Source organism: Actinia tenebrosa, unplaced genomic scaffold, assembly GCF_029948245.1.
Source record: "Actinia tenebrosa isolate PJP-AT-01 unplaced genomic scaffold, QUT_ActTen_1.0 PGA_scaffold8__29_contigs__length_14323225, whole genome shotgun sequence".
Lineage (NCBI taxonomy): Eukaryota > Metazoa > Cnidaria > Anthozoa > Actiniaria > Actiniidae > Actinia > Actinia tenebrosa.
The window spans coordinates 2,987,782-3,014,396 of NW_028292585.1; the positions used below are offsets into that span (position 1 = coordinate 2,987,782).

The 26,615-nt window shown below is 38.3% G+C and overlaps 1 protein-coding gene across 1 annotated transcript in view; it reads left to right on the plus strand.

The window, feature by feature from the left end:
- LOC116302107 (uncharacterized) overlaps positions 1–25,634 on the plus strand; it is a 45,127-nt gene extending 19,493 nt beyond the window's left edge. Inside the window, exons 19-53 of the mRNA XM_089040727.1 lie at positions 101–263; positions 571–770; positions 1,222–1,521; positions 2,051–2,380; positions 2,724–2,886; positions 3,205–3,398; positions 3,599–3,907; positions 4,145–4,462; positions 5,930–6,089; positions 6,191–6,393; positions 6,902–7,177; positions 7,399–7,716; positions 8,380–8,545; positions 9,109–9,314; positions 9,730–10,035; positions 10,304–10,636; positions 11,530–11,692; positions 12,028–12,221; positions 12,727–13,050; positions 13,279–13,557; positions 14,252–14,423; positions 14,652–14,845; positions 15,496–15,819; positions 16,027–16,356; positions 16,896–17,058; positions 17,569–17,762; positions 17,986–18,309; positions 18,672–18,950; positions 19,724–19,895; positions 20,722–20,912; positions 21,329–21,655; positions 21,873–21,952; positions 22,817–22,929; positions 23,297–23,701; positions 25,155–25,634. Of these exons, the coding sequence (XP_088896853.1) occupies positions 101–263; positions 571–770; positions 1,222–1,521; positions 2,051–2,380; positions 2,724–2,886; positions 3,205–3,398; positions 3,599–3,907; positions 4,145–4,462; positions 5,930–6,089; positions 6,191–6,393; positions 6,902–7,177; positions 7,399–7,716; positions 8,380–8,545; positions 9,109–9,314; positions 9,730–10,035; positions 10,304–10,636; positions 11,530–11,692; positions 12,028–12,221; positions 12,727–13,050; positions 13,279–13,557; positions 14,252–14,423; positions 14,652–14,845; positions 15,496–15,819; positions 16,027–16,356; positions 16,896–17,058; positions 17,569–17,762; positions 17,986–18,309; positions 18,672–18,950; positions 19,724–19,895; positions 20,722–20,912; positions 21,329–21,655; positions 21,873–21,952; positions 22,817–22,929; positions 23,297–23,701; positions 25,155–25,611 (8,630 nt within the window). The 3' untranslated portion in view covers positions 25,612–25,634. The remainder of the gene's footprint in view (positions 1–100; positions 264–570; positions 771–1,221; positions 1,522–2,050; positions 2,381–2,723; positions 2,887–3,204; positions 3,399–3,598; positions 3,908–4,144; positions 4,463–5,929; positions 6,090–6,190; positions 6,394–6,901; positions 7,178–7,398; positions 7,717–8,379; positions 8,546–9,108; positions 9,315–9,729; positions 10,036–10,303; positions 10,637–11,529; positions 11,693–12,027; positions 12,222–12,726; positions 13,051–13,278; positions 13,558–14,251; positions 14,424–14,651; positions 14,846–15,495; positions 15,820–16,026; positions 16,357–16,895; positions 17,059–17,568; positions 17,763–17,985; positions 18,310–18,671; positions 18,951–19,723; positions 19,896–20,721; positions 20,913–21,328; positions 21,656–21,872; positions 21,953–22,816; positions 22,930–23,296; positions 23,702–25,154) is intronic.
- The last annotated feature ends 981 nt before the right edge of the window (positions 25,635–26,615 follow it).

Genomic DNA, 26,615 nt, shown 5'->3' on the forward strand with positions numbered 1-26,615 from the left:
GTTAAATATTTATATGAGTATCATTGCAAGTATCATCCTTGTACTAATATTAATTAGCTTTAAAAAATTTAAACAGCTTTGAACTATCTCTTCCCAATAGTGTTCAAGATAAACATCACAGATCTGTCTGGAGTGATCACAAGCCCTGGATATCCTCAGTACATGCAGAGAGCAAACTACGAGTGGACATTCAGACCTCCATTACCAGGAGCAAGTATTGCTCTCTACTTTGAAAATATTGACTTGACGAGGAATTTAGGCGGGTATGTGAATTCTTTAGTAAAGGCACTACGTTTATTTTCATAAAAATGGTCTCGATCAGTGCATGCGCAAGTCCTCATATAGACAATATAAATAGCCCAGTTTCACAAGTTATTATCACTAAAACTATACTGCTCTTTAACTTAACTTGTTACTCCACTGGGTTTGAATTTTCTGAAAATTATTTTTTATTGCAAACGGAGGAAAAAGCGAGAAAGAGCAACGCTGAAAAACACAGTCAACATTGTCATGTCGACCGAGCTTTATCGGCGAGCAAAATAAATTAATACATGACAATTTCATTTTTAGAGACAGCCAGCTTACCATGCTGAATGCCAATGGCTCACAAATATTACATGTTGAGAACCACAGAATGTCCTCACTTGCCTGGATTGAAAGTGTTCCTGTAACAGTCCGTTTTTATTCGCTTTTCTCAACAAAACCTGGTTTGTTCGAAAGAAAAGGCGTGCGAATAAAATACTTTATTTCTCGCAAGTTTCAAGAATTACGTAAGTGCTTTTTTGTGTATATAAATTTCAAAGGGAGCAATGGCGCAGATAAACAGTTAAAAAATGAAGTTAATACTCCATATTCAGTCAGAGGAAGAGGAAGGACATTGGCTGTCTGCAGGTGAACTCCGTCCCCCAGTTTCTGCAAAAGTTTTGGCGAAAATCTAGAAAAAAATCGTATTGAGAATTTATGTCTTGAACTTCCCAAATATGTGTCAAATCGTTTCGTCTAAAAAGCTGGAAACCCCAAAAATTAATAGCCCTTTCTCTTGTTCTGCCATGCAAGTAAAGCTCCCCCGCGTATGCATGGACTCAAAATTCTAGATCTGCCATTGCAATCAGTGCATGTTCTAATATTGAAAACCATTTGAAGGTGTATTCATTTTTGCTGCATTCAAAACCTCTCCAGTGCCTCGATAAATAAATGTCATATTTTTACTCTCCTCGTTAGAATCTTGTCGTACTGACTGGAACATTACTGTCCATGGTGATTATGAAAGTATCGAAGTGTCATGGACCACTTTGCCAGCTCCTCTTGGTGAAGAAAAGCACAGCTATTTGGTAATATACGGGAAAGTTAATAACAGAACAAGAAATGATAATTTTACAATAGTTTCCAATTCTACGACAAGTGTTTTTATTGGAAACCTTACGCACGACATACTGTACACTGTGCAAGTAGTTGCATTTGGTTCAGCGAGGGATGTTGATACGGGTGTGTACAGCTGTCCGAAACAAGTGAAGACGAAAAGTAAGTAACTTGTTAATAACTTAAAGTTCTTACTAGCCTTTCTTTTGCTTGATTCTTGGCTGATTGTTAGGTTAGTAGGTTGGTGATCAGACAGGGGTTTGTCTGATTAGCTTGTTGACTCCGTTTGATGTATTGGCCGGTTGTATGTCTCTTTTTTTATTGACGCTTCGGCGTTCGGCTTGTGTTCCGGGCTGGTTGCTTGGTAGCTTGGGCGCTCGGCTGGTCGGCTGGATGTTAGGGAACCGGGTTTGTGATAGCTGATTTGGTTGGCCGGTTGGCAGGTCCTTTGGTCGGTCTCATTGGTTTGGCACTGGTCCTGTTTCCTTCTACTCGCGAAGAGAAAACTCTGCTAATCTTAAGTGGCTTTCATTTTTACGATCTTCTAAAAATTGCAATTTCTCAAGCAATTTCTCAATCTCAAGCAACTTACCTAACGTTGTCGCTACCTTGACTTGAGAATGATTTACTTTCGCCCTTTTTTCACTACGATGAAATCGTAAGAATCTCAGAGGAATGATTTCTTTTTTAGTTAACATTCGTCTTTACGGTGGAAAAATGCATAACGAAGGATTAGTTCAAGTAAAATACCGTGGCACTTGGGGAACGATCTGTGCAATATCGTGGAATTTCAACGATGCCAACGTCGTCTGCCGTTCACTCGGTTTACCTCCTGCAACATACGCCTTGCGACGAAGGGGTCAGTTTACAAATAATAACGGAATAGCCTGGATTACTGCTCTACAGTGCAGAGGAAACGAGAGTAGAATCTCGGAATGTCATCATCGTGGATTGGGAAACACGCCTAAATGGTGCGGTACATTCTACGGCGTTGCAAGTGTCGTCTGTGGGCATCCTCAAGGTAATATTGAATTTGGTTTCAACAAAGTATTTTGTTGGCTCCGATCCAAGAAAACGAAAATTGTGAAGCAAAGTCAAATCCTCGCCTTTCTATGACAAAGAAAAGAAAGAAAGAACTGAAAGAAAATGAAAGGAATGAAGGAAGGAAAAAAGAAAGGAGAGAGAGAGAGATGGATTCACCTTTATTTGAAACAGTGAAGACATGCAACAAGAGAGAAACAAAACAAAAGAATAAAGAGAAGAAGAGGAGAATATTCCCTGTTTTTTTTAACAGAACCAATTCGAACATTTTTTCTCTCCCTAAAAGTAATTTGATATATACTGTGTTTTGTATACGTATCCAGTTTCACAGATTAACGTATCAAACAAATCAGGAGTGATCACAAGTCCTGGCTATCCACAATACATGACGCAGGCTCGCTACAATTGGACATTCACATCCTCAGATCCAAATTCAAGAATTGCTATTTACTTTGATGACATCATATTATTTCGCAGTCATGGCGGGTAAGAATATCGATGTTAAATCATGATGTTGTCCAAGTGAGTTGTCCTTAAAAGAAAACCAATTAAAGGTCAACCAATCAGATTTAGGGATTCTTTTTGATGATTTCATTAGCACAAATTACTCTATAAATTTGAAACTCCCAAATGAAATGGAACCATTGGGACATGATTCGTTTTCATTCGTGGTAGATCTCAGTAGAGTCAGAGTATATATTTCTTCTCAACCATATTTATTGAAACCTAAATTTCGGACTAAGCGTCTGTCATCAGGGCCGTGAAGTCTTATTAACCTTATTTTATTTCGTCTTGTTTTGACAGTGTTAGTAGCCTAACAGTAAGAGGCGACAGAGGAAAACAACTGTTGTTCGTCCAAAACAACCGAATAGCTCGTGATGTCACTTTCTTCTTGAAGCGAGACTCATTACAAGTTTCGTTCTTTTCTTCATTTACGAGTAAAGATTCAAGGGGGTTTCATATGACGTTCTTTGAAGTCAACAAAAATATTATCCGTGGTAAGAAATATAACACATATTTATTAAGCAAAATGACAAAGTGCCACATGATCATCACAGTGCGTTGCACTTCGGCAGTGCCTGCCGTTTCGTCACGCTCACAATTGTGCCACAAGCATGAACCCTGCTGAATGAAAATGCAACTGCATGCATGTTCGAAAGACTAAACCATCAATCCCTTTTTTTGCTACATTCTACAGCTCCGTTAAACCCAGATTGGAACATTATGGCAACAGGCGTCAGCACTGACGACATCAAAGTCACGTGGTCTTTGCTCAATGAGTCCCTGATTATAGGATATGTAGTTTCCTGTAATTCAACAGAAACACGGTTAATCAACGAATCACTTCAATTCGTTAACAACAAAACCACAAGTGCTTACTGTAATCACCTTGTGAAAAACACGCGTTACAAGGTGCAGGTTTTTGTTTACGTGAAACGTCTTGCTGATGGGCAAACAAATATATATCGAAGTGTCTCAGTCTATGCAAAAACGAAGCTTAAAATGGGTGAGTAATAATATAATGACACCAACCTGTAAGGCTAGTTATAGATATTGTTAGTGCGCATCCTATCGCGCAGCTAGACCCAGGCTCTGTCAAGCGATAATAATAAAAATGATGATGATGATGATATTGATGATGACAATGATAATAATAATTATAATTGATCAAGAATAAACTTTGGTGTGGTGTTCGAGAATAACGAAATTGCTTGTCAATGTGTAATTATTTTTATATCTACAGAGAAAATAAGATTAGCCAGTGGGGAAGCGCCCGCTGAAGGTAGAGTGGAACTCTACCACAATGGTCAATGGGGAACAGTCTGTGATGACAGATGGGATCTCAACGATGCTAATGTGGTCTGTCGTTCTCTGGGTCTTCCAAGAGCAGTGGCTGCACCACGTTACGCAGCCTTTGGTCAAGGAACAGGGCCAATCTGGATGGATGATGTGCGCTGCAGTGGAAGTGAATCATCTTTGTTCCAGTGTCGGCATGCAGGACTGGGATCACATAATTGTAATCACGGAGAAGATGCTAGTGTTGTATGCGGACTGCTACCTTGTAAGTAAATATAGATTACTTCATAGAAAGTGCGGCGTACGGGGTTATATTCACGAGTTGTTTGTGTAACACACTAACGAGCGATTCTTTGAGCGAGTGAGTGTTTTACCCAAACAACGAGTGAATATAACCCCGTACAAAGCACTTTCTATGATGTTTTCTCTTTATTATATATATGACTAGAATTCACATGCAAACACGTTTATTTTGAGTGAGTAAATTAAAAGGACAAATTTTGTCGAAACTTTCATAATTTTTAAGTTTATAAGTTAAGTAGATGCAATGTCAAATATACATAATGGAAAAACTCCGCACATCAGTTTATAAAAGGAAAATGGATAACGCTATCCACCAGGCACCCAGCACAGTCACACTCCATTATGTTGTAGTGTCGTATATACTAGCAATTAGCGTTTGGTGCAAAGGGTAGGAATGAAAATGGATATACAAATAGTCAATATGAATTTTTAAAAATGTACCTTGATTGTTTTTTCATTAGTCGCTGTCCGGCGAATCCAAGATGCAATAACGACGGCGGCGCTTAGTTGTCGTTTCTTCACGAAAAGTTGGACTTTGATTCATAGTATTAAATCTCTTCGCTAGATTTCTTCCAGGTTTTGCTGCACATTTTTTGTCTCGAGATATTCAGTCAATAAAGCCAGGTCTCTCCGCGTCTTGCTTAGTGTGTTTTTGTTTTCTTGGTTCTGAATAAACTCATCTACCGGCACATCTAGTGGCACAAAACGACTCGCCATTTTGTTCACATCAACAAAACTACAGAAAACTCAAATTTGCTTTGGCAGGAAGCCAGTCAAATGTCACAATTGCTCGTTTTATGACTGGTTGGTTTGGTCAATTCTATGTTTTGATTGGTTATTTTTTTACACTGTGAAAAGCTGTATGCGACGCTGATTGGTCGTATTGCATTTTTCACCAGTGAAATATAAATCATAGAGATTTTTATAATAGAGATTTATTGTATGGAATTCTAGTTATATATATAATAAATAAGTATATATTATGTTTATAACAATAATAATAATAATAATGATAATGATGATAACAATAATGATGATGATAATAATAATAATAATAATAGTAACAATTTTATAATAAACTTAATACTTCTATAGGGCATAATACATTACATATATGATCTAATGCGCTGAACATTAAGCTTTTGTATTAATTAGAATGAGTTAAATTAATGGAAAGAACGCATTTATAGTTAATCGTAATTTCCAACATGCGGAAGAAGATGTTACAAATAAAATGCCTTGATTTGTCGCCACAATCGCCTGACACAAAATTATAATCTCGCCAGCTTTGTGGTAGCTGCAAGGGCAGCAGCAATAGTAATAAATTTGGAAAACTCTCCATAGATGTCTTGCATTTCTATGATATAAAATCTCGCATTTCATACATTTATACATAAATTTCTTGTACTTTCGTCCTGTTACGCAAAAGTGGTCAAGATAAACATCACAGATCTGTCTGGAGTGATCACAAGCCCTGGATATCCTCAGTACATGCGGAGAGCAAACTACGAGTGGACATTCAAACCTCCATTACCAGGAGCAAGTGTTGCTCTCTACTTTGAAAAGATAGACTTAACGAGGAAAGACGGGTAAGGAATTAGAATGTTTGATAGTTCTTCAATGAGGCTGTACGACCACAAAAATCGCTCTAATGGAAATTCTAAAAAAGTACATTACTTTAATTCAACAGGAGCAGTAGAATTACCGTCAGCGATTCAAACTCCTCTTCCATTATGACAGCTGGAAATACGATTAGAGATCAGGTTTCTATCTGGATAGTAGAGACCCCTGGAACTGTACGATACTTCTCACATTTCACAACAAAGCGTGGATTAGCCAATAGAAAACAAGGCTTTCATTTGCGATACATTGTATATGACGCCAAACATGAAGGTAAGGTTATTGCATTAAAAAAAGTCAATAAACTTTGAGGGCTACAAATTTATACAAAAGTGATCAGATCACGTGCATCATTGGTGTAAGATTTCCTTGTGCATACAAGTGACAGATCATTTCCAATAAAAAGTATGTGGCCTCACATTGAAACCTTTGTGCGTGACTCTCGAAAGTGTGCAATGGACTTCTTCGACGATACGGCGGCCATCTTGCCAAGGGGCAAAGCAAAACAAAGATGACGAAAAATATGTAGAGTTTCGTGTGTTTGTCGTTCTTTTATGGTAAAGGTGATCAATTTGCCGGCTTAATTCAACTCTTGTTGTACTTTCTCGTGGTTAGCTGTTAATATCAATCGATGTCATTACTGTAACAAAGCTTTAATTTCCACCTGGACGCCCCATAATGCCTTGTGATCCAAGATGGCCGCCGTATCGTCGAAGTAGTCCATTATAATATTTGTGTCACGCAGCCTAATGTTCCTGTAACGCATTATCATGTTTTCTAGTTCCCTGTCAGTCAAACTGGAATGTTATCGTGACAGCAGGGATTGGACAAATCAACGTATCCTGGACACCATTAACAGGCGTCCACACTTACTTGGTTCTGTATAACTCCACAACAAGTATCGGAAAGGATTTTAATATTGTAATCAACTCGAGCTCCATTACCCTTGACTATCTGAAACCCAAGGTTGTTTACTCGGTACAAGTTATTGGCTTTGACTCTGTAACCTTCAAACCTAAAGCTTACAGCTGCCCAAGATCAGCAGAGATACAGAAAGGTATGGACACATTGGGTCCATATTAAGGACAAGTCTTCTGATTTATGCAGATATTATTAATTTGGGATGAAGATATTTTACGAATTAAACCTGGCATTATAGTGTCACCCTGTTTGAGGAGTAGCTGATGAGCCTGTATAGAAACATTTGGGGTTTTTAATTTTGTGTGCATTAACTAATTTCAAAGTTTAATTTCTTATGCAGTTTCTTTATATTAACAGCGAACGTTCGATTGGTTGACGGGAAGGCACCAGGCGAAGGTCGGTTAGAAATTTACCATAATGGCCGATGGGGAACAGTCTGTGATGACTTTTGGGATCTCAACGATGCAAATGTGGTCTGTCGTTCACTGGGTCTTCCAAGAGCAGTGGCTGCACCACATTACGCAGCCTTTGGTCAAGGAACAGGACCAATCTGGATGGATAATGTGCGCTGCAGTGGAAGTGAATCGTCTTTGTTCCAGTGTCGGCATGCAGGACTGGGATCACATAATTGTAGACACAGAGAAGATGCTAGTGTTGCATGCGGCCTTCCCTCGAGTAAGTCCTTCGCGATCATCCGATTCTGTAAACTTCCTGATATATGTGTCTCTCTTTCTCTCTTTACTCTTTGAAATAAAAGTGAATTCATCAATCTCACCCCATCTCTCTCCCCCCCTCACTATCTCTCTTTTACTGGAGTGTCGGCTTACAATATGATAACCAGGAAATGGTACGCCATCTGACACGTAGCCCGTTCGGCCAAGAGTTCTATACCAGCATAATGCATTCAGTACGACAGGGCAGAAAAACGATAAGCCCGCTACTTTCACGATTTTTTTATTTAAACGTTTCATTTGTGTCACTGCTGCTCGAAACTTGTGACGAAATTTTGTTGAATTAGGGTAAATCTACTTATTAGTATTCACGAAAATGTCAGTTTTTCTGCTGATCAAAATATCACCTCTCCCAAAGTACACGGCTTTATATATCTCAAATATGCATTCAATAAATTTTGGTCGCATTTGATATTTTGCTATTTGGCTCCAAAAGAACGTGTCTACAAACAAATTTAGCTTAAACACGTAAAGCTGTCCATATGGCGAAAGGCCAAAAACCGTTTTTCTGCCCTGTCATTCAGTACCCATTACTGATCTTTGCCAGGTCATCTTCCTAACAATAATCTGAGCCATATCTCTATCACCTTTTTTTTTATCTTGATAGTGGTAAAGCTCAACATCACAAACCTAACTGGAGTGATCACAAGTCCTGGTTTCCCGGGCACCATGCATCGAGCTAACCTTGAATGGACCTTCAGACCGCAGCTACCAAATGCTCGAGTTGTTCTCTATTTTCAAGAAATCGATCTAAGGAGGGGAAATCTTATAAGGTAATGCAGTTCATGAGACATTTCCCACTATGATTCTTGACTTTTGATTATTCGTACAAACGAAAATAAGTATGATTTTTTGCCAGAATATCCAGAACGATTTCAAGGGGGGTTACTGTTGCTGTCTGTAGTTGCCTGGAAATGCGTCACATAGCTTACCTTAACTTTGTTCCTATTACTTCTTAAGTCCAAAGGGGATGACTAGTCATCAGATACACCTCTTCTGCTCTGATATAATGTTTTCCCATTTCAAACCACGTGTTATTCCCTAGAGTATCATTTCTTTGTTTAAGGTTTGCGCTCGGTTGCGAATGAGAAGACACATGAATATGGATACAGCTCAAACAAAAAATCTTATTCACAAGGGAATGACACGTGGTCTGAAATGGGAAAACATTGCCCCAGGCCGAAGAGGTCTATTCACCCACAACTGGATCCACCCTTGCTCTCTGGAAAGCACTTTTTAAGAGAGTCTTCTTGGCTATCATCAGCATCTACAATCTTCATCATCATTATCTTAAATATCTTATCATATAATTATCATGATCTTTCTCGCCTTTTAGGGGGAAAAGCGAAATGACAGTTTTAGACTCAAAAAACAACACAGTCTTTCATACCATGAATGCGCAAATAACGAGTAATGCAGGGTGGATGATGGATCCTCTGGGAAAATTTCGCTACGAAAGATCGGTTTCGACAAATCCATTAAGAAGAAGAAGACAAGGCTTTCGCATGCAATACTTTGTTATCAGCGGTCTAGATGACACAGGTATAAAAGTGGTATTTAAATAAATAAAATATAAAATATTACCACACGGTGTTTACATTCCCAAGAGAATAGAAACCTTTGTTTAACATGCGTAACCTTCCTGAAGCGCTTGAACGCGAGACTACGCGGCGGAATCCATTGTTCCGGTCAACATGACAGCCGCGTGATAAAGGTACATCTTTGCACAGTTCTAAACTCTTATTTCTTTTTCTTTTTTTCTTGGGCTGTGATGGTTGCGAAATTTTCTGTAATTTAATGGATACCTAGCTAATGGTAAAAAATGAGTGTAAAATCAAAAGATGATAGAAAGATACAAGAAAGTTAACATCGCATTCGGAATATTTTGGGCCGGGAAAGCAGTATTGTTATGGTGATAGTCACAATGCTTGATTGACGGTAGTGTCTTGAATTACAGATTCTTGTCAGAACTGGAACATCAGCATCCGCGTTGGATCGGGTAATATCAGTTTATCATGGAAGATGCCATCCCTTATCTCCCAAAGACAAAGCAACACCTTTGGTTACTTAGTAGTATATAGTTCTGCAAAGAGCAGAATTAATAGTAATGTTACAGTCTTGAATAGTTCAGCTTTGTTGTCTTCCTCGATCAACTTCCTTGCTCCAAACACGACATATTCTATACAGGTTGTTGCATTTGATAAAAGGAATGTTGGCAATATCAGTATGCACACCTGTCCAAGATTGCTGAAAACGAAAAATGGTAAGCGATTTGTGAATGAAAATCACCCATCACCACAACCACCACGAAAACCACCACGAAAACCACCACGAAAAACCACCACGAAAAACCACCACCAACAATGAACAACAAAAACAATTTTACCTTACTACCACTACCTATCGCTTGGTTTAGCCAGCATACAAACCCCTACTCTTCTACAAAAGTTGTAGTTTTTAATAGAAAATACTTTGAAATCAATTACTTACCGATAGTCAGTTTGAATTTAAATGCTTATTTCCTCGTTTAGTTATCTGGCGTCTCTCTGGAGGAAGCGAGCCAAACGAAGGAAACATTGAAGTTAACTATAATGGTGTCTGGGGTATTGTATGTTCATCATACTGGGACATAAATGACGCTAAAGTTGCTTGTCGTTCAATGGGTTTGCCACCAGCGACTTATGCATTGTGGAATACGATTGGCCAGTTTGGAAGTAGGAACCAAAAGTCATGGTTGACAGGATTATACTGTACAGGGAATGAAAGCAGCCTGACAGACTGTCCACATCGAGGATGGGGCAACACACCCAAATGGTGCAAATTGTTTTCGTACGTTGCTGGTGTCGTCTGTGGGTATCCGTCAGGTAGGCGAATAATTCAGTTTTTAGCCGAAAGGACCTAATATTTTCCCATTTCTACTACTCGAGACTCAAATTAGTTTTTGACGGCGACAATATTCGCACCTTCAAGCTTGTTTGTCCTAAATGTCGCCAAGTAATTGTTATGCGTTTTTGTAGTTGCTAATATATTATTTTCTATAATTTTTTATTAGCTTCGCCTTGAGTTTTGCATATATTGGGTTTTTTCTTTGGGTTGGTCTAGGATTTAGTTTTTTGATTTTTAATTTTGGGGTTAGATTAGGGTGTTAATACCTTGTATACTAAGGTAAATCTTTAAATAAATAAATAAATAAATTTCAGGCCATGTGCCATTTTCTAGAGTATTATTTCTTTGTTTAATGGTTGCGCATTAGAAGGCACATGAATATGGATACAACTTATGACTAAGAATTTTATTCTCAAGAGAATGAAACGCGATCTGGAAAGAGAACGTTATGCCTAGATGGATTAGGTCTATTTTAGTTACATCCTTAGCTTTGCATGCTTAGATATATAGAATAATCAAGGGAAGAAGAGTTCGATAATCCAGTTATTTACATAACATTAAACAAGCATGCTAGCTTATTTTGATTTGCAAAAAGTCGAGAACCTTTTCGCATTATGTGAAGAATCACTTCCCTCCTAAAACCAAGGCTATTGAATTAGACAAAATGGTGATCAAACTAAACATGAGGTGTGCCTAAGAAATGCCAGAAAGTAGGGACGGTTCAATTAGATTTAAAAAAAGGCGCCAAGACTCTTAGAACACCTTAAAAAACAATTGTATTGTTTGTTTCAAATTGAATGTTGCTTGATATCTGGCAGAACACCCTTATATTCGTCTCACTATTTTGACATTATGCCATTTATATCAATAGTAAAAAAAATGAATGTAACCAGTCTTTTTGGGATGATTTCAAGCCCTGGGTATCCAAGATACATGCGACAGGCACACTACCAGTGGACGTTTTATCCTTCTGTACCAAATGCACAAATTGCTGTTTATTTCGAAGATATCTATCTTATTCGCAATGACCATGGGTAAGCACTAGAAAATCATGTTATTTATTTTTTTGTCAAGTCTTAAAAAAAAATCATGCTGAATATTGATAGATTAGAAAGACAAATGTAATATATAAAGACACATTTAAGTAGTCACTGACGGATCAAGAAGTTTAGAAATATCGAATCTACACTCGAACTTAATAGGCTGGCAAGTTGGCTGGCAAGTTGGAGAGCTTGCTTGCTTAGTGACTTAAAAACGGTTGAACAGTCAGACATACAGACAGACACTGAAGGACCCAAGGAACCTTTCCAGTAACATCTATAAAAAGGTCCACCCAAACCTTTCTTATTTTTGCACATTTATTTAACAGCTTGAGTAACCTGACAGTTACTGATGCCAAAAAACAGCAGCTGTTGTTCGTTAAAAACAGACGAAAGGCTTCTTTCAGTTACCTCTCCGAGAAGAATCCTTTACGAGTTACCTACTATTCTGCATTTACGAGTAAAAACCGTAAAAGAGGTTTTAAAATGTGGTATTTTGTGCTTAACGAATCATCAAGTCAAGGTAGGAAATAAAATTTAAGTTACTTGTCTTTTCAATGATACGCCTTATATCCTCTTTCATGTCCAATTTTGTTTCCCCGCATAGTTTAGTAATAATGAATGACAAAAACACGTCGAATAATCCCCTTTACAGTTCTCTGCGCCATCTTGAAAGGTAGTCGTGCCTTTGCATCGAAGCGATACGAACGGCGAGCTTGCAATGATAGAGACATCTGATAGTGAATCTGATTTGTCTAAGGTGTTAACATTGCAAGTTCACTGTTCGTCTAGCTTCGATGCTAACTTTCAAGATGGCGCAGGGAACCGTGGAAGGGACTTTTTGACTTTCGAAAAGATTGCCAAGGAAGCATTATGCAAAACGTGCTAGCCTAACTTTGCAAAGTGAACATGGTGAAATCGTGCCCTTAATTTTCCATCCACACAGTTTCACATCTGCAATTGATTTTTAATAACCGCCTCATTCTTCCTTTCTACATTCGATTTTTGTATTTACCATCCATTTCTAGTTCCACTCGCCAGTAACTGGAAGATCAAAGCTAGAACCAAGAGTCCCTATTCCATTACAGCCACTTGGTCGCCATTCACTGCTCAAGGGTACCTTGTTCTAGGGTACTTGATGTCGTGTAATACAACAGAACATCACTATATCAAGTTGAATGTGTCTTATGCTGTTGCCACTAATAACTCAACGTCTGCTTCATGTAACCAGCTCATAGGGCACACGTATTACCAAGTACAGGTGTTTGTGTCTCTTGTTAAAGTTAGTGACAAGAGTCAGATGATGGTTTACAGAAGTTCCGAAACAGTGAATGTGAAAACCAAAGAAGGAGGTAAGTATTTGTTATGTTAAAGAATATGTGTTGGTCCAACAGTAACAATCAGACACAAAACGACATCTTGGTAGAATAAAATAAATAGGGGATGTCCAATTGCAAACACGATGTGGGTTGTTGCATCATTTATTCTTTATCTCGCATCAATCAAGTCTCTTATAATGTTATCATCTCAACAAGGATTTCAGTTCTATGTTTTTAAACAACACAATATTTTTGTTTTAGTGCCAGTTACATCGCCTTCGAACTTAACAGCCACTCTTGTGGGTGTTCGTGACGTTCTCATCCAGTGGAATCCAATATTACCACATCACGCTCACGGCGTTCTTCTTGGATACAGAGTGTTTTACCAGGACTATTATGTAAAATTCAGAACAGTTCTTATCACCAACAACACCCAAATAACGATCGAGAATCTCCTTCCTGCCATGAGATATTATCTGCAGGTCTCTGGGTTTACCGCCAAGGGATCGGGTCGATCGTCATATGTACACTTCGTTACAAGTGAGTGACGCAGCCAGTCTAGCTTAGCTATAGATCCCTTGCACTGAGTCCCGAGAGCAATTGTTATGTCCTCCAAACTGAGCTGCATTCCGACGTGCTGCAACTGGTCTATAGAGGCCTTACAGGATGCAGCAACAACTGAATCTGGTCTAACCTTATTTGAACGACAAAGAATTCAGTATCCCAGGGGAGAACGACTCTATTGTTATGCCTACTGTCATGGCTGCCATCATGTGATGATGCAAAGCCTCTATTCAAATTTTTTTAGATATGAATCAAATAGGATTTTAATTCAAATCATTTTTCCGCCGTTTTGATTGGCCGAGATAACTGCAAATAATTGCCTACAAAAAATAATATGCTCATGCACATTACGGCGTAAAGCCGTTTTGCTGTAAATAATAGTCTGCTCATGCGCAATAGCGTTACAAAGCCGCTGTGCTGTATATGATAGTTTGCTCATGCGCATTACGGTGTAAAGCCGTTTTGCTATAAGGAATTCTCTGCTCGTGCGCAGTAACGTTGCAAAGCCGCTGTGCTAGATCTAATAGTCTGCTCATGCGCATTACGGGGCAAAGCCGTTTTGCTGTAAATAATACTCTGCTCATTGCGTAAAGCATTGTACCTGAATCTCAATATATTTTTCCTTCTTCTACGAACAATTATGACATGCATTTTTTGTGAAAAATTTAAGGATGTGGCGAGGATATTGAACTTCAGTCGTATGGTAAGATATCAAATCCTGATGCGGGAATTACACGAAGGTGGAACGTTGACTGCACGTGGGCATTTAAACCACCATCAAGGACTGCACTAATTCTGATGATATTTGATAAGTTAAAAATACCTTCATCTCAATCTTGCAGGTAAGCGTGGCGAGAAGTATTGATCAGTTTGTCTCTCGGTTCATGAGTACGCGTGCGGGTGAGGCTGCTATAAAATGAATAAGATTTTTTTCTCTGTAATGTGCACAGGTTCCTTTGATGATTAAAGACTTTCATTATTGATGCACCCACTTTTTGGGCATGCGTCCGAGACGCCAATTAATTTGAAGTAATTGAAACCGTTGGAAAAATGTAAACATTTTCTTATAGGGATTACTCCATTTCCTTCATCAACGGCCGAGGACATTTGGTCAACAAGTTTTGCAGCAGCAATTCTTTGTTCAGCTTTGTGTCATATGGCTCAGCTAAAGTGCAGTATTCGTCTATCTACCGGCGCCGATTTTGGTGGAAAAAAGCAGTGATCAGAGGGAGATACTATGTTCTAAGCCAAGGCATTGATAAATGTGAGTTGAAGTTAATATCTTACACGGTGGAAATTTAGTTCCTCCATGCGGAACAACCTTTTTGCGTTTTTTTCTTTTTTTTTTTCTTTTTTTTTTTCTTTTTCCCTTTCTTTTTTTTTTTTCTTTTTCTTTTGTCTTTTATCACTTTGTTTTGCAAATAAAGTTGTTATAAACAACACCCGCGTGAAATAGACATTAGACTACATTGGTAGGCCTAAATTATTGGTGGATGGTTAACCTAGTAGAGGACTTCGTGCATGTCCTATAGACCCCTTGCATGTTACGTCAGTCTAAGCAGCTCGATCTTGGGACAAAACAAAAGAATTCTAATCTCCTGAGAATTGGAACCTATTGTTTTGACCCCCAGATTGAGCTGCATTCCAAATTGGGTTGTTCCGCCATGTATACACGTTTTTGTGTCCTAAAATGAAAATAAAAAGATAGAAACAAACTAATTCCATTGCTTTCTTTTGTGTCTATTTGACAATTAAAAGTTGACTGACATTGGTTAAGTGGTTAAGTGCCGTCAATCTACATTTCCAGATACGAAGTCGTTGTCAGCTTAAACCATTCTAAGCTAATTATAATAAAGCTATCGTACCTGCAGATAATCAATAGTATTACTCCTATATTTCTTTTGTCATCTTTAGCTCTTGTTGACCAAACATGGAACACCCGAGTTCAGAGCAACCATTCTACCACCATTACTATCCAGTGGCCTAGATTCGTAGCAAGTGATCCAAAATTGAATGTTGCTCAGTACATTGCTCTTTGCACATCCAAAATGGATCCCAAGAACATATCATCGGTTATAACAGATGCTAAAGGTACTTCAGTTACGGTGGAAAACATGATGCCAGATTCCTACTATATCGTCCAAGTGCTAGCCTTTCTTAGTCACTCTTTCAACTCTAACAAGGCAAATGAAAGTATTAGAGCAAGTCGAGAAGTCGTGGTGAAAACCAAAGCGCAAGGTATGGTAAATGTTTCTCCTAGTTTACTGCGCATGCGTCAAACGGCTTGTTGTAATATGGTGGTGAGATGACCTCTCACAACTTTCAACTTAAGATCGCCAGGCTTGTCAGGGTGTAGTCATGACATTTTGGCTAATATGCTAATAATTATGCTAATAATTCATAATGGCTATTAATTATTAATTATTTTCTTCTATCCAATCACAGCGCCTTGGCGACTTGATGAAGGAAAGCTACCAAACGAGGGAACTGTAGAAGTGTTCTATAATGGAACATGGGGTGCCATCTGTACATCAGACTGGGACATAAAAGATGCCAATGTTGCTTGTCGCTCAATGGGTTTGCCACCAGCAACCTATGTTTTAAGGAATAGATTCTTGTTTGGCATCAAGCATCTAAAGTCGTGGTTGACAAGACTACAGTGTAATGGAAATGAAAGTAGTCTTTCAGATTGTCCACATGCAGGATGGGGGAACACACCAAGGCATTGTCAATCGTCATACTTCCAAGCAAGCGTAGTATGTGGATATCCACAAGGTATGGTATGCCTAACTTATCAGCAGCCTCGATGATGCGTTGTTGCTTCACTACTCTTGGGATGCAACTGGCACAACTTGCAATGATACGGACATGTGAATAATTGTTCAAGGCGCTGAAAAAAGATCTCTTTCATTGCAAGCTCGCCGCTCGTCTCACTTCGATGCAAAGGCACGGTTACCTCTCAAGATGGTACGGGGACTGTGAGCGGGACTATTGCTCGTGTAAAGTAATTTATTTTTTGTCATATATCCTTCAATTTCCACATGGGTTTTGCAGCACTACCTATGTTCTCATTATAGAGGCTTTGCACCATCACAGGATGGCAGTCATGATAGGAGGCAAGACAATAGTCTTGCTGCCTCCTTTCTTGGCTGCCATAACGTGGCTCGTAATTAACCTATTACGCATGTTCTTATACGATTTCCGAGCCCATCCCTCACGGCTTACCGCCTCATCTATAAAGAAGTATATATATTCTCAAATTTCCATTACAAATTAACAATCATTTCTAAACGATGCAACTTTTGTATTTCCAGTGAAAAAACTCATTGTCACCGATCTGTCAGGAGTGATCACAAGTCCTGGGTACCCGAAATACATGCAACAGGCTCACTTCAAGTGGACCTTCAGGCCTTTTGTTCGTGAAGCTCAACTTGCCATGTTCTTTGAAGACATCAATTTGTTCCGCTTGACTGGAGGGTATTTATTGAAAGCCTTTAGTAAATAGATCGACCTTTTCGAATTCTTGAAAATTCGCTGTGTTCTTTGATCACAGACTTATTTCAGTACTCAGAATTAGCTTCATTTTTGTGTCAAAATATTCTCAATACTAAATGGGCTCAAACACACTTTTAAATTACACGGAGCCAGACTTGTGCCTTTTGCATTTCCATACTTGAGTTCGCAGTGTATTAAGGGAAGGCAGGAAGGAAAACAAAAGCGAGCCACTTTTTCTCCTTCCTTTCCAAAAGACTTCGCGCGCATTAATCGCCTTCCCATATTCCATTGCGAACAATAGAAGGAAAAATACGTTACGACAAGGTACTACTTATGGAACAATTTCCTGATGTAACCCAGCGTAACCCACGAAGAATTCGAAACTGGATTACTGAGAATTACCTTTACCAGGCTTTCTTAAATGATATAATAAACATTGCTGTTAGTATGTGTTTCTAATCTAACCTTTTTTTTTGGAAATGTAATTGATAGGGTAAGTAACATCACAGTAAGGGATACCAAAGGACAGCAGCTTTTGTTCATCCAAAACCAAAGGCACCCTGCGATCAGTTTTCTTTCCAAGGAAATCCCTTTACAAGTTTCCTACTTTTCGTCGTACACAAGTGCCATACGTTCGAGAGGGTTTCGTATGTTTTATATTGTGGTCAACAAGGACTTGACAAAAGGTAAGAGAATTCCAAACCGGTGATAGAAAACACACTGAAACATAATGCGGTTGATTTTGTGGTTGATTTTCTGCAAGTAGCTTTAAGAGACGTTTGATTTTTTTCAGCTTTGTTATCATCATATCAAAATTCTCTAATGCACGTTACTCAACTATAGTAGTCCCTGTACTGTTACTGACAAAGCAATTTTCACATTTCATTTTCACACCTTTCTCATTCGTAGTTCCACTTGCCAGTAACTGGAACATGACAGCAAAGAGCAAGAATCCCTATTCCATTACAGCCTCTTGGTCGCCATTCTCTGCTCAAGGGTTCCTAGTTGTAGGGTATTTGATGTCGTGTAATACAACAGAACATCAGCATATCAAGTTGAATGTGTCTTATGCTGTTGCCACTAACACCTCAACGTCTGCTTCATGTAACCAGCTCATAGGGCACACGTATTACCAAGTACAGGTGTTTGTGTCTCTTGTTAAAGTTAGTGACAGGAGTCAGATGATGGTTTACAGAAGTGCCGAAACGGTGAATGTGAAAACCAGTGAAGGAGGTAAGTTGGATAACAGATATTAGAGTTCTCTATTGCCTTCAAACTATTGTTTCAAATCAGTCGAGGCATTTGGGTCAAGTCGATAAATGTATAGAAACCGACCCAAATGCAGCAAGTGTTTGAAGGCAATAGAGAGTATCTCTAATATCTCCTATTGCTTTACATGCGCGCTAAAGGCGAATAGGTAACTCGCCCGAGTGTGGGGAGTTCTCTGTGACACTAATCCCTTATTTCATTATGTCGCCTTGACGCGACTTGTGTAAGTGGAACTCTCTCACGTACTGGTCACACCATTCTGTAGATAAGTACAGTTGCTTTTCGTGATAGCTTCTTAATATACGTTTTAACATATTTTGCTGTAGTTCCAGTTTACCCGCCTAGAAATTTAACAGTAACACTTGAAGGTCTTCGTGAAGTTCTCGTCAAATGGGATCCATTATTGCCACACCACGCACACGGCGTTCTTCTTGGATACAAAGTGCTTTACCAGGATTATGCGCGTGGTACCATCAAAACAATTACCACCAACGACACCCGAGTAGCGATAGAAAATCTCCTTCCTGCAATGAAATATTACCTGCAAGTGTCTGGGTTCACTGCCAAGGGATCGGGTCGATCATCGTTTGCATACTTCACTACAAGTAGGTGACAAAAGCGTTCTTATTAAAGATATTATAGTACACTCAACAAAATTACTCGACTCTGATTGGTCGAGGGGAGTACAATTATAGCGTTAATTGTACTCCGTAGGAGTACCGAATTAAGTCGCTATGGCAACACGGCCAAAACAATGTCAAAACAATTATTTTCTATCATTTTGCACTTTAAAAACATATGAATAAAATTTTAAATTGTACTCGAGATCGTGCGATTTCCTATACTAATAGTTGAAGGCATTCGTTTTGTCTTACTAATCTTACACACGTTTCGATCCTTCAATACGGATTTTCTTTACTGTACCGTTGGTATTGATATTTTACTATGCTATATTGCGCAAAACCTAGGTGAGTTCTTTTAGTTCTGTGGCCTGAATGAATAAAAAATTGCAGCATAAGGCAAAGTTCGGACATTCAAGATCTCCAGCTAAGCGGTGAACGCGGGGCGCAAATTATGACCAAAATGACCGAGCATTTTTGGAGCTTGAAAGAACGAAGCAAAGATGGCATGCGCGCAGTAAAAAACTTGTTTTTATTTTCATATTTCAGCTTCTCGTACACACGTTTATTATATCTCAGTCAAAAGAGAACAGAAAAGTACGCAAAAATTGGGTTACAGTAGCCTGGGAATGAGGGCCGGTGGCAAAACAGCTGAACAAGCTGTGATTGGCCGAAACAAAATGACTTTTTCATCCTATGACAAACTTGCTTTTAAATGTGTTAATTTTCTTATTCCTTTCTTTCCATTCTCATTCTAGAATGTGGCAAGACGATAGCCAATGAACTAGAAGGGACAATAACATATTCAACTAGCAGATTTCCACGCTGGTGGGATGTTGATTGTCTATGGGTATTTAAACCACTATCAAAAACTGCGTTAATACTGGTGGTATTCGATCAGATAGACATGCCTACATCGGCATTGTGTAGGTACGTATTATGCAGTCAATCTTTTCTATAACAACTGCAGCATCACTTAGTGTAATAGCCAAAGTTACCAAACGAAAACCAAACCTTTATTGGAACCCAGAAAATCCTCCGGGCTGACTTAGTTATAAGTCAAGACACAGCTAAGTAGTTAACATACAGATCGAATTGGAATTATATTTATGTTTATATAAATTTACAGTTTACGTTATATCAGGATTCCATTTAAACTAGCCTTGCTAAACTTGGTGTTCCTGTATAAATATTGACTTACATGAAAATAAAGAAATTGAGCCTGTTGGGTTTTGTGGAGGGAGAAAAACTGGAAAACCCAAAACTCGAATCAAACAAAAGACCTAACAACTTCGCTGCTCACATGATGCCGAGAAACTAGCGTCACTCGCTGGAATCGCTATTTTTACAATAACTTACAAACTTTCTTGCGTGCTCATTGGTTATTTTTTATCATCAGTAAGAGGACAGACAGATAAAGCTAACGTCAACGAGCGCGCGCTCTTTCCGTTAGTTGTTTTGATCAGTGAAAATGAGAAGTTTTTATCGTTTTTGTTATCGTAAAAGACAAATTGACATCAATTTTTTATGTGTCTGTCCTCTAATTGACGATAAATGTTGTCATTACATTATCAAAGTAGTATGCGGACACTATTGATGTGCACTGTTATTCTCACGACAAGGAAACTTTTGAAATGCCAGAGCTATTGAACCCTAACCAGGCGCCTTCATTCTCTGACTATACTCAGAAGTAGTGTCGCTTTTTTAAAAAAAACCCACTACATTACTAAAAGTTATACTATCGTTAAATCTATAGTTATTCCTCCATTACGCTAATCAATGGCAGAGATGATTTGGTCAAACGTTTTTGTGGCAGCAGACGATGGTTCAGTTTTGTATCATACGGATCAGCTAAAGTCCAATATAAATCACATTGGCGTTCATTCTGGTTGAAGAAAACGGAGCTGAATGCGAGATATTATATTTTTAACAAGAATGTTGATGAGTGTAAGAAAAATACAGATAACATGAGCGCCCTTTTTTTTGTCCTCTACTTACTTTTTCGCTTTTACGCTTCTTTTCTTCGTTTTTGCTCTTTTGTTTTCTCGTTAAAGTTTGGTTTAGACCCTATTCACACATACACGTTTTCATTTGTGTGGACCTGTAGACGGACAGGAATCGTTTACAAAAGTATGCGTTAACGAATAAAAATGTATACGTGTGGCCGGGGTCTTAATCGCATTGCTTTGCTTTGCTTTGCTTTGCTTTGCTTTGCTTTGCTTTGCTTTGCTTTGCTTTGCTTTGCTTTGCTTTGCTTTGCTTTGCTTTGCTTTGCTTTGCTTTGCTTTGCTTTGCTTTGCTTTGCTTTGCTTTGCTTTGCTTTGCTTTGCTTTTCATGATTATTTTTAATGAAATCTTTGCAGCTTTGATTGATGATACCTGGAATATCATAGCTACGAGTTCGAACTCCGACGCCATTACAGTGAATTGGAATAAATATCAACCACATGACGAAAGTGCGTCGAATGGTACAAAGTACATTGTTCTCTGTTCCGCACAAGATGATCCCAGTAACATAACATCATGGACTACAAATGACAACAAGACAAGAATCGAGATACGAAACTTGACGACCAACACTGATTATATCATACAAGTACTGGCAATAATCACAAGTATCCCAAAAGTGTCTTATAGGAATGAAACTCTTCGGGCAAGTCAAACAGTTGTCGTTAGAACTTCCAGGAATGGTAAGTATAGAAGAGATTTCAATTAGCTTGAAATTTGGAAAGTCGAAGCTGTAGTGCACAATACGATATTTCTGTAGTACCTTTCTGATATTTCCGAAAATTAATGGGATTTTTTAAATAAAATTGCGAGAAAAACAAAAATAATGTATCGCAAAAATAATGTAAGCGCTAGCTACATATCGACAAGCATTGAATCTGTTTCTTTTGTTTTGTAAAGGATCTACACCTTCAGCTCCATTGCCACGTGACCTTAGAAATTCTGTCAATGTTTCTATTGGAGGACTTAATATCTCAGAGGCATGTATCAGTGATAACTATCAGTCATGATTCGTTCATCAAATTTATGCATAACCAATTTGGGAAGCACGGGTGGAGTAGCGGTGAGAGCGCTCTCCTTTCACCAATGCGAATCGGGTTCGAGTCCCGCTGAGCGCGGTGTCGTATGTGAGTAGAGTTGTTTGTTGGTTCTCTCCTGTGTTTCGAGGGTTTTCCGGGTTCTCTCCGGCTTTCCTCCCTCCGCAAAAATCAACTCCTAAATTCCAATTGGAATTACAGTGGATGAATAGCTACTCTGTAGAAATGCCACTGTTAAATCCCATTTATTTTAGTTATTCATTTATTTATTTATTCATTTTTTATTTTTTATTTTCTAAAATAGACTCTTTAGGCTTGAGGGTAATGTTTCCCCATTTCAGCCCACGAGTCATCCCCTAGAGTATCACTTCTTTGTTCAGCGATTGGTCACGAGAAGACATGAAAATGGATACAAGTCAAACAAAGAATCGTATTCTCAAGAGAATGACACGTGGTCTGAAATGAGAAAACATTATCATTAACATCCCTAGAGTACAATTTCTTTATTTAACGGTTGCGCATGAGAAGACAGTTACATGAATATAGATACAACTCAAACAAAGAATCTTATTCTCAGGAGATAGATCTAATCAACTGTTTTCCCATTTCAGACCACGTGTTATTCCCTACAGCATCATTTTTTTTTTTGTTTGTCGGTCGCGCGTGAGAAGACACTTGAATATGTATACAACTCAAACAAAGAATCTTATTCTCAAGGGAATGACACGTGGTCTGAAATGAGCAAAACATTACGCCCAAGTGGATTTGGTCCATCTTAAAGAGTATTTCCCTACTGATTCATTGCAGTGGGACCAGTTCATTGACTTCAGGTTCAGGAATGCTATCGCAGGTGTGGTGACAGAATACTGTTCATCCAAGGATGGTCAGAGATGTTCATCCTTGGTTCTTAGCAGGCGAAGGTAATTTTCAATTTCCATAATGATGTGATCTTGATTCAGTTACAAAGATGGTGATAATGCTAGTGGGTACGCTGGCGAGGATGACAATGGTGGTAGCGTTAAGTTTGATGATAATGGTGCTGGTTATATCATAAAAGAATGATGGATGGTGATGATAGTGGTGGTAATTGCGTTCATGTGGTGTTTATAGCGGTGGTGGTGGTGTTGGGGGTGGCTCTATTATAAGAATGATGAGGACGGTGGTAACGGTGGTGCCGGTTATAAGTATGATGACCATACTAGTGGTAATGGCAATTTTGCATGATGATATCAATGAAAGTTTGGTACTTTATACGAGAGTTTTCTCTTTCACTGAAAACTATTCAAGGCGCTCCAATGGCATCCGCCTCATCTTCACAACACAAGAAGTTCATCTTCTGCCAGATTACCCAATGCAGTTGTCTTCCTCGTCCATCCTTGATCACGTCATTGCTGCCGTAGCTTTCTACGTTACGTTCCCACCAGATGTCGCCGTTGAAGTTAACTCAGTCAATGGAGATATTCTTGTTGATATCATCAATGGATCACTCGCTCGTATCGGCAAAGCCATCAACAAGACAATACTCTCTGTGTCCATGTACTCGGGAAAAGACCTTTCTAATACTACAGTACCACCAGGGTTACCAAAGAAAGGACAGTCTAGTTCCTATAACAAGTCTGCTATTATTGGTGGAACTATTTCTACGGTGATTTTAGTCATTATTGCCGTGGTCATTGGCCTACTTATCTACAGGTACGGTCCCGCCGCAAATGCCGCTTTTATTTACATGGCTTTAAATCCGTAGTGCTAAATTTCAACACCTGCAAATCATATCGAGACCATAAAACAATTAAAGTGCAAATGAACCCTTCGACAATACTTTCAGTACTGGTTCTGCATAAAGTAAATAGTTGAATGGTAAAATATTTCTTGATTTGAGTGATGCGTCTCTAAGTTATGAAGGTTTATACTTCCAATATGCTAATGAGTGTGACGTCAGGTAAGGTATTTGAGTGTTTTTGTTGTAACTAGTAATACTAAATGCTGGCCATTTTGAAAATACAAATTCAAAATTGCTTTCATGTAAAACATGAGTAAAATAATGATGCTTTTTAAATACTGTTTCTATGAACCAGTTCAATTTTGTATATTTAATTAAGCCTTAATAGACGTCACACTTATTAGCATATTGGAAGTATAAACCTTTATAACTTAGAGACGCATCACTCAAATCAAGAAATATTTTACCATTCAACTATTCACTTCGTGTAGAATCAGTACTGAAAGTATTGTCGAAGGGTTCATTTGCACTTTAACATCTAATCAAGCTGCATGGCTAATTTACAGATCTAATTGAGATTTCGCGTGTTACAGTACAACTACTGTAACCTACTGGTAGTGGAGCCAATCAGAAACCCGCACTGCACAAGAATTGTAATTTGACCCTGGTGTTCCGTGTAAACAGCTAGATAGCGATCCTCGTTTTCTCGTGGGAATAAAAAGATGTGTTGAAAGGCTATTGTTTTCTTCTGCTTTCTGATTGGCTCCACTACTCAAAGTCGGAATGTATTGTTTAAAGTGGCCCTGATTATAGTAGTTGCACTGTAATAGGCTTTTCGCATTGTACACCATACTTTTGTATTGACAGGGCTGTTTGTATTTCATTTTATCAAACTCGTATCCCTAAAATCGTTAAAAGTAAGGCGATGAAGCTTGATATATTTGGTTAATGGAAGCGAAATGCTAATGCTAACAATGCTACATGTTATCTTCTCTTAGTTTTCGCTTCGTTTAAAAAAAAATAGTTTAAGGACCTCTTTCCACTCTGCTCACACCACATCTAGCTCCACAAAAGGATGATTTTTTAAAAAATTGTTCAGCTCTTTGAGCCAAAGATAGAAAATGCTTGCAGAATAAAATAAAATACACAGCGTGATCACTCAATGACGTAACCTCCTCTCAGCAGGCTGGTCAAAAATAGTAATATTAATTCAATTCATTTCAATTCAGTTTCATTTTGCACAATTAATTATTCATTATCCATTATCCATTATCCATTATCCATTATCCATTATCCATTATCCATTATCCATTATCCATTATCCATTATCCATTATCCATTATCCATTATCCATTATCCATTATCCATTATCCATTATCCATTATCCATTATCCATTATCCATTATCCATTATCAATTATTATAGAAAATATCACGAAAATAAAGATTACCTTGAGCATGTTGACGAACAAGTATCAGAAATGCAGCTCTCCGACCTTGGAGAAAGTCCCAGTCGATCCAAAGATATCTTCTCAGCGGAAAACCCAGTCTATGAGGCAGAGATGGGAAAACAGCAAGGAGGCGCTGAAGCGCAATGCAAGGGGGATGAAGTGAAAAATGATTCGTTCGCAATTTCTTATCCCCGAGAAGATTTCGAGAAATCAATCACCGACCATCAAGGGATGGAAAATCCAGTTTATGGATTAATGTTAGACGTAGAACAACAAGATGAGGATTTCAAAGGCATACTTCAATTGAAGAATCCAGACGGTGACTCGGCTCTTCCTGAGGCGCATGCGCAGACCTCAGGCTCTCCAATACGAAAAGAACAGTACCATGGCACCATCGAAGTGGACAATCCATCCTTAGAAATCGACATCTAACTAAGAGCCTCGATTGGAATAGACCTTTGCAGAATTCACTTGGATCACTACAAAACAATGGTTTCAAGTCGAGGTTGGATATCCAAGTCAAATGTAACCCAATCAAAACTGTACTGATTTACTTAGTGTTATATACCATGTTTCTCTTTTTAGCAATGTAACAATATAATATCCTTATTTTAGCTGATAATACAATATAAATACAATAACCTTTTTAGCTGGTAATACAATATATTGCGATAATCTTTTAAGCTGATAATACAATATAATACAATATCCTTTTCAGCTGATAATACAATAAAATGCGAAAACTATTTTTTAGATGATAATACAATAACCTTTCAAGCTGATAATACAATATTAACAATATCCTTTTTTTAACTGATTTTTTACCTGATAATACAATAAAATGAGATATTTTTAGAGAATCGTAGCCTTCTGCCAGGATTTTTTTCCATTTTACCTTTGCTCTGTTTGCATTTTTGCAAACGAGGGAAGCAAAACAAAAATGACGATGGGTAAATAGGAGAGAAAATTTTTAAGTTCCTAAGACGATGAAGTAGCTAATTTGTTATAGAACTTCAAGGTACGAGTTCCAACCACCGAGTACTTACGTATTTTCAGCTCCTCTAAAAATTCCTCTGACAATTTTCCCTTCAACATTTAAGATGAAACTGTAAGGATCGGAACAGAAGAAAATGACAGGGGGATTTTTCAGATAATTATATACAGTGCGCGCAACCATGTGACTCAAAATCCCTTGAGATATGAATAACAATGAAACAACCACCATCTCGGTTGATCTAACAAGAGAAGCTAATAAGGAATGCTTTGTTATCGTCAACCAAGATGGCGGCCATGACGTAACATCCACATGCTCTATTGATTTCCTTGTTTTGATTTGTGAAGTACTCGGTTTCCCATCATGCTTTGTGCTAGAGATTCGTGCTCCTATCAGTGCCTATTGTTAATTTGTGGGAATAAGATAAAAAAAATCGATTCAC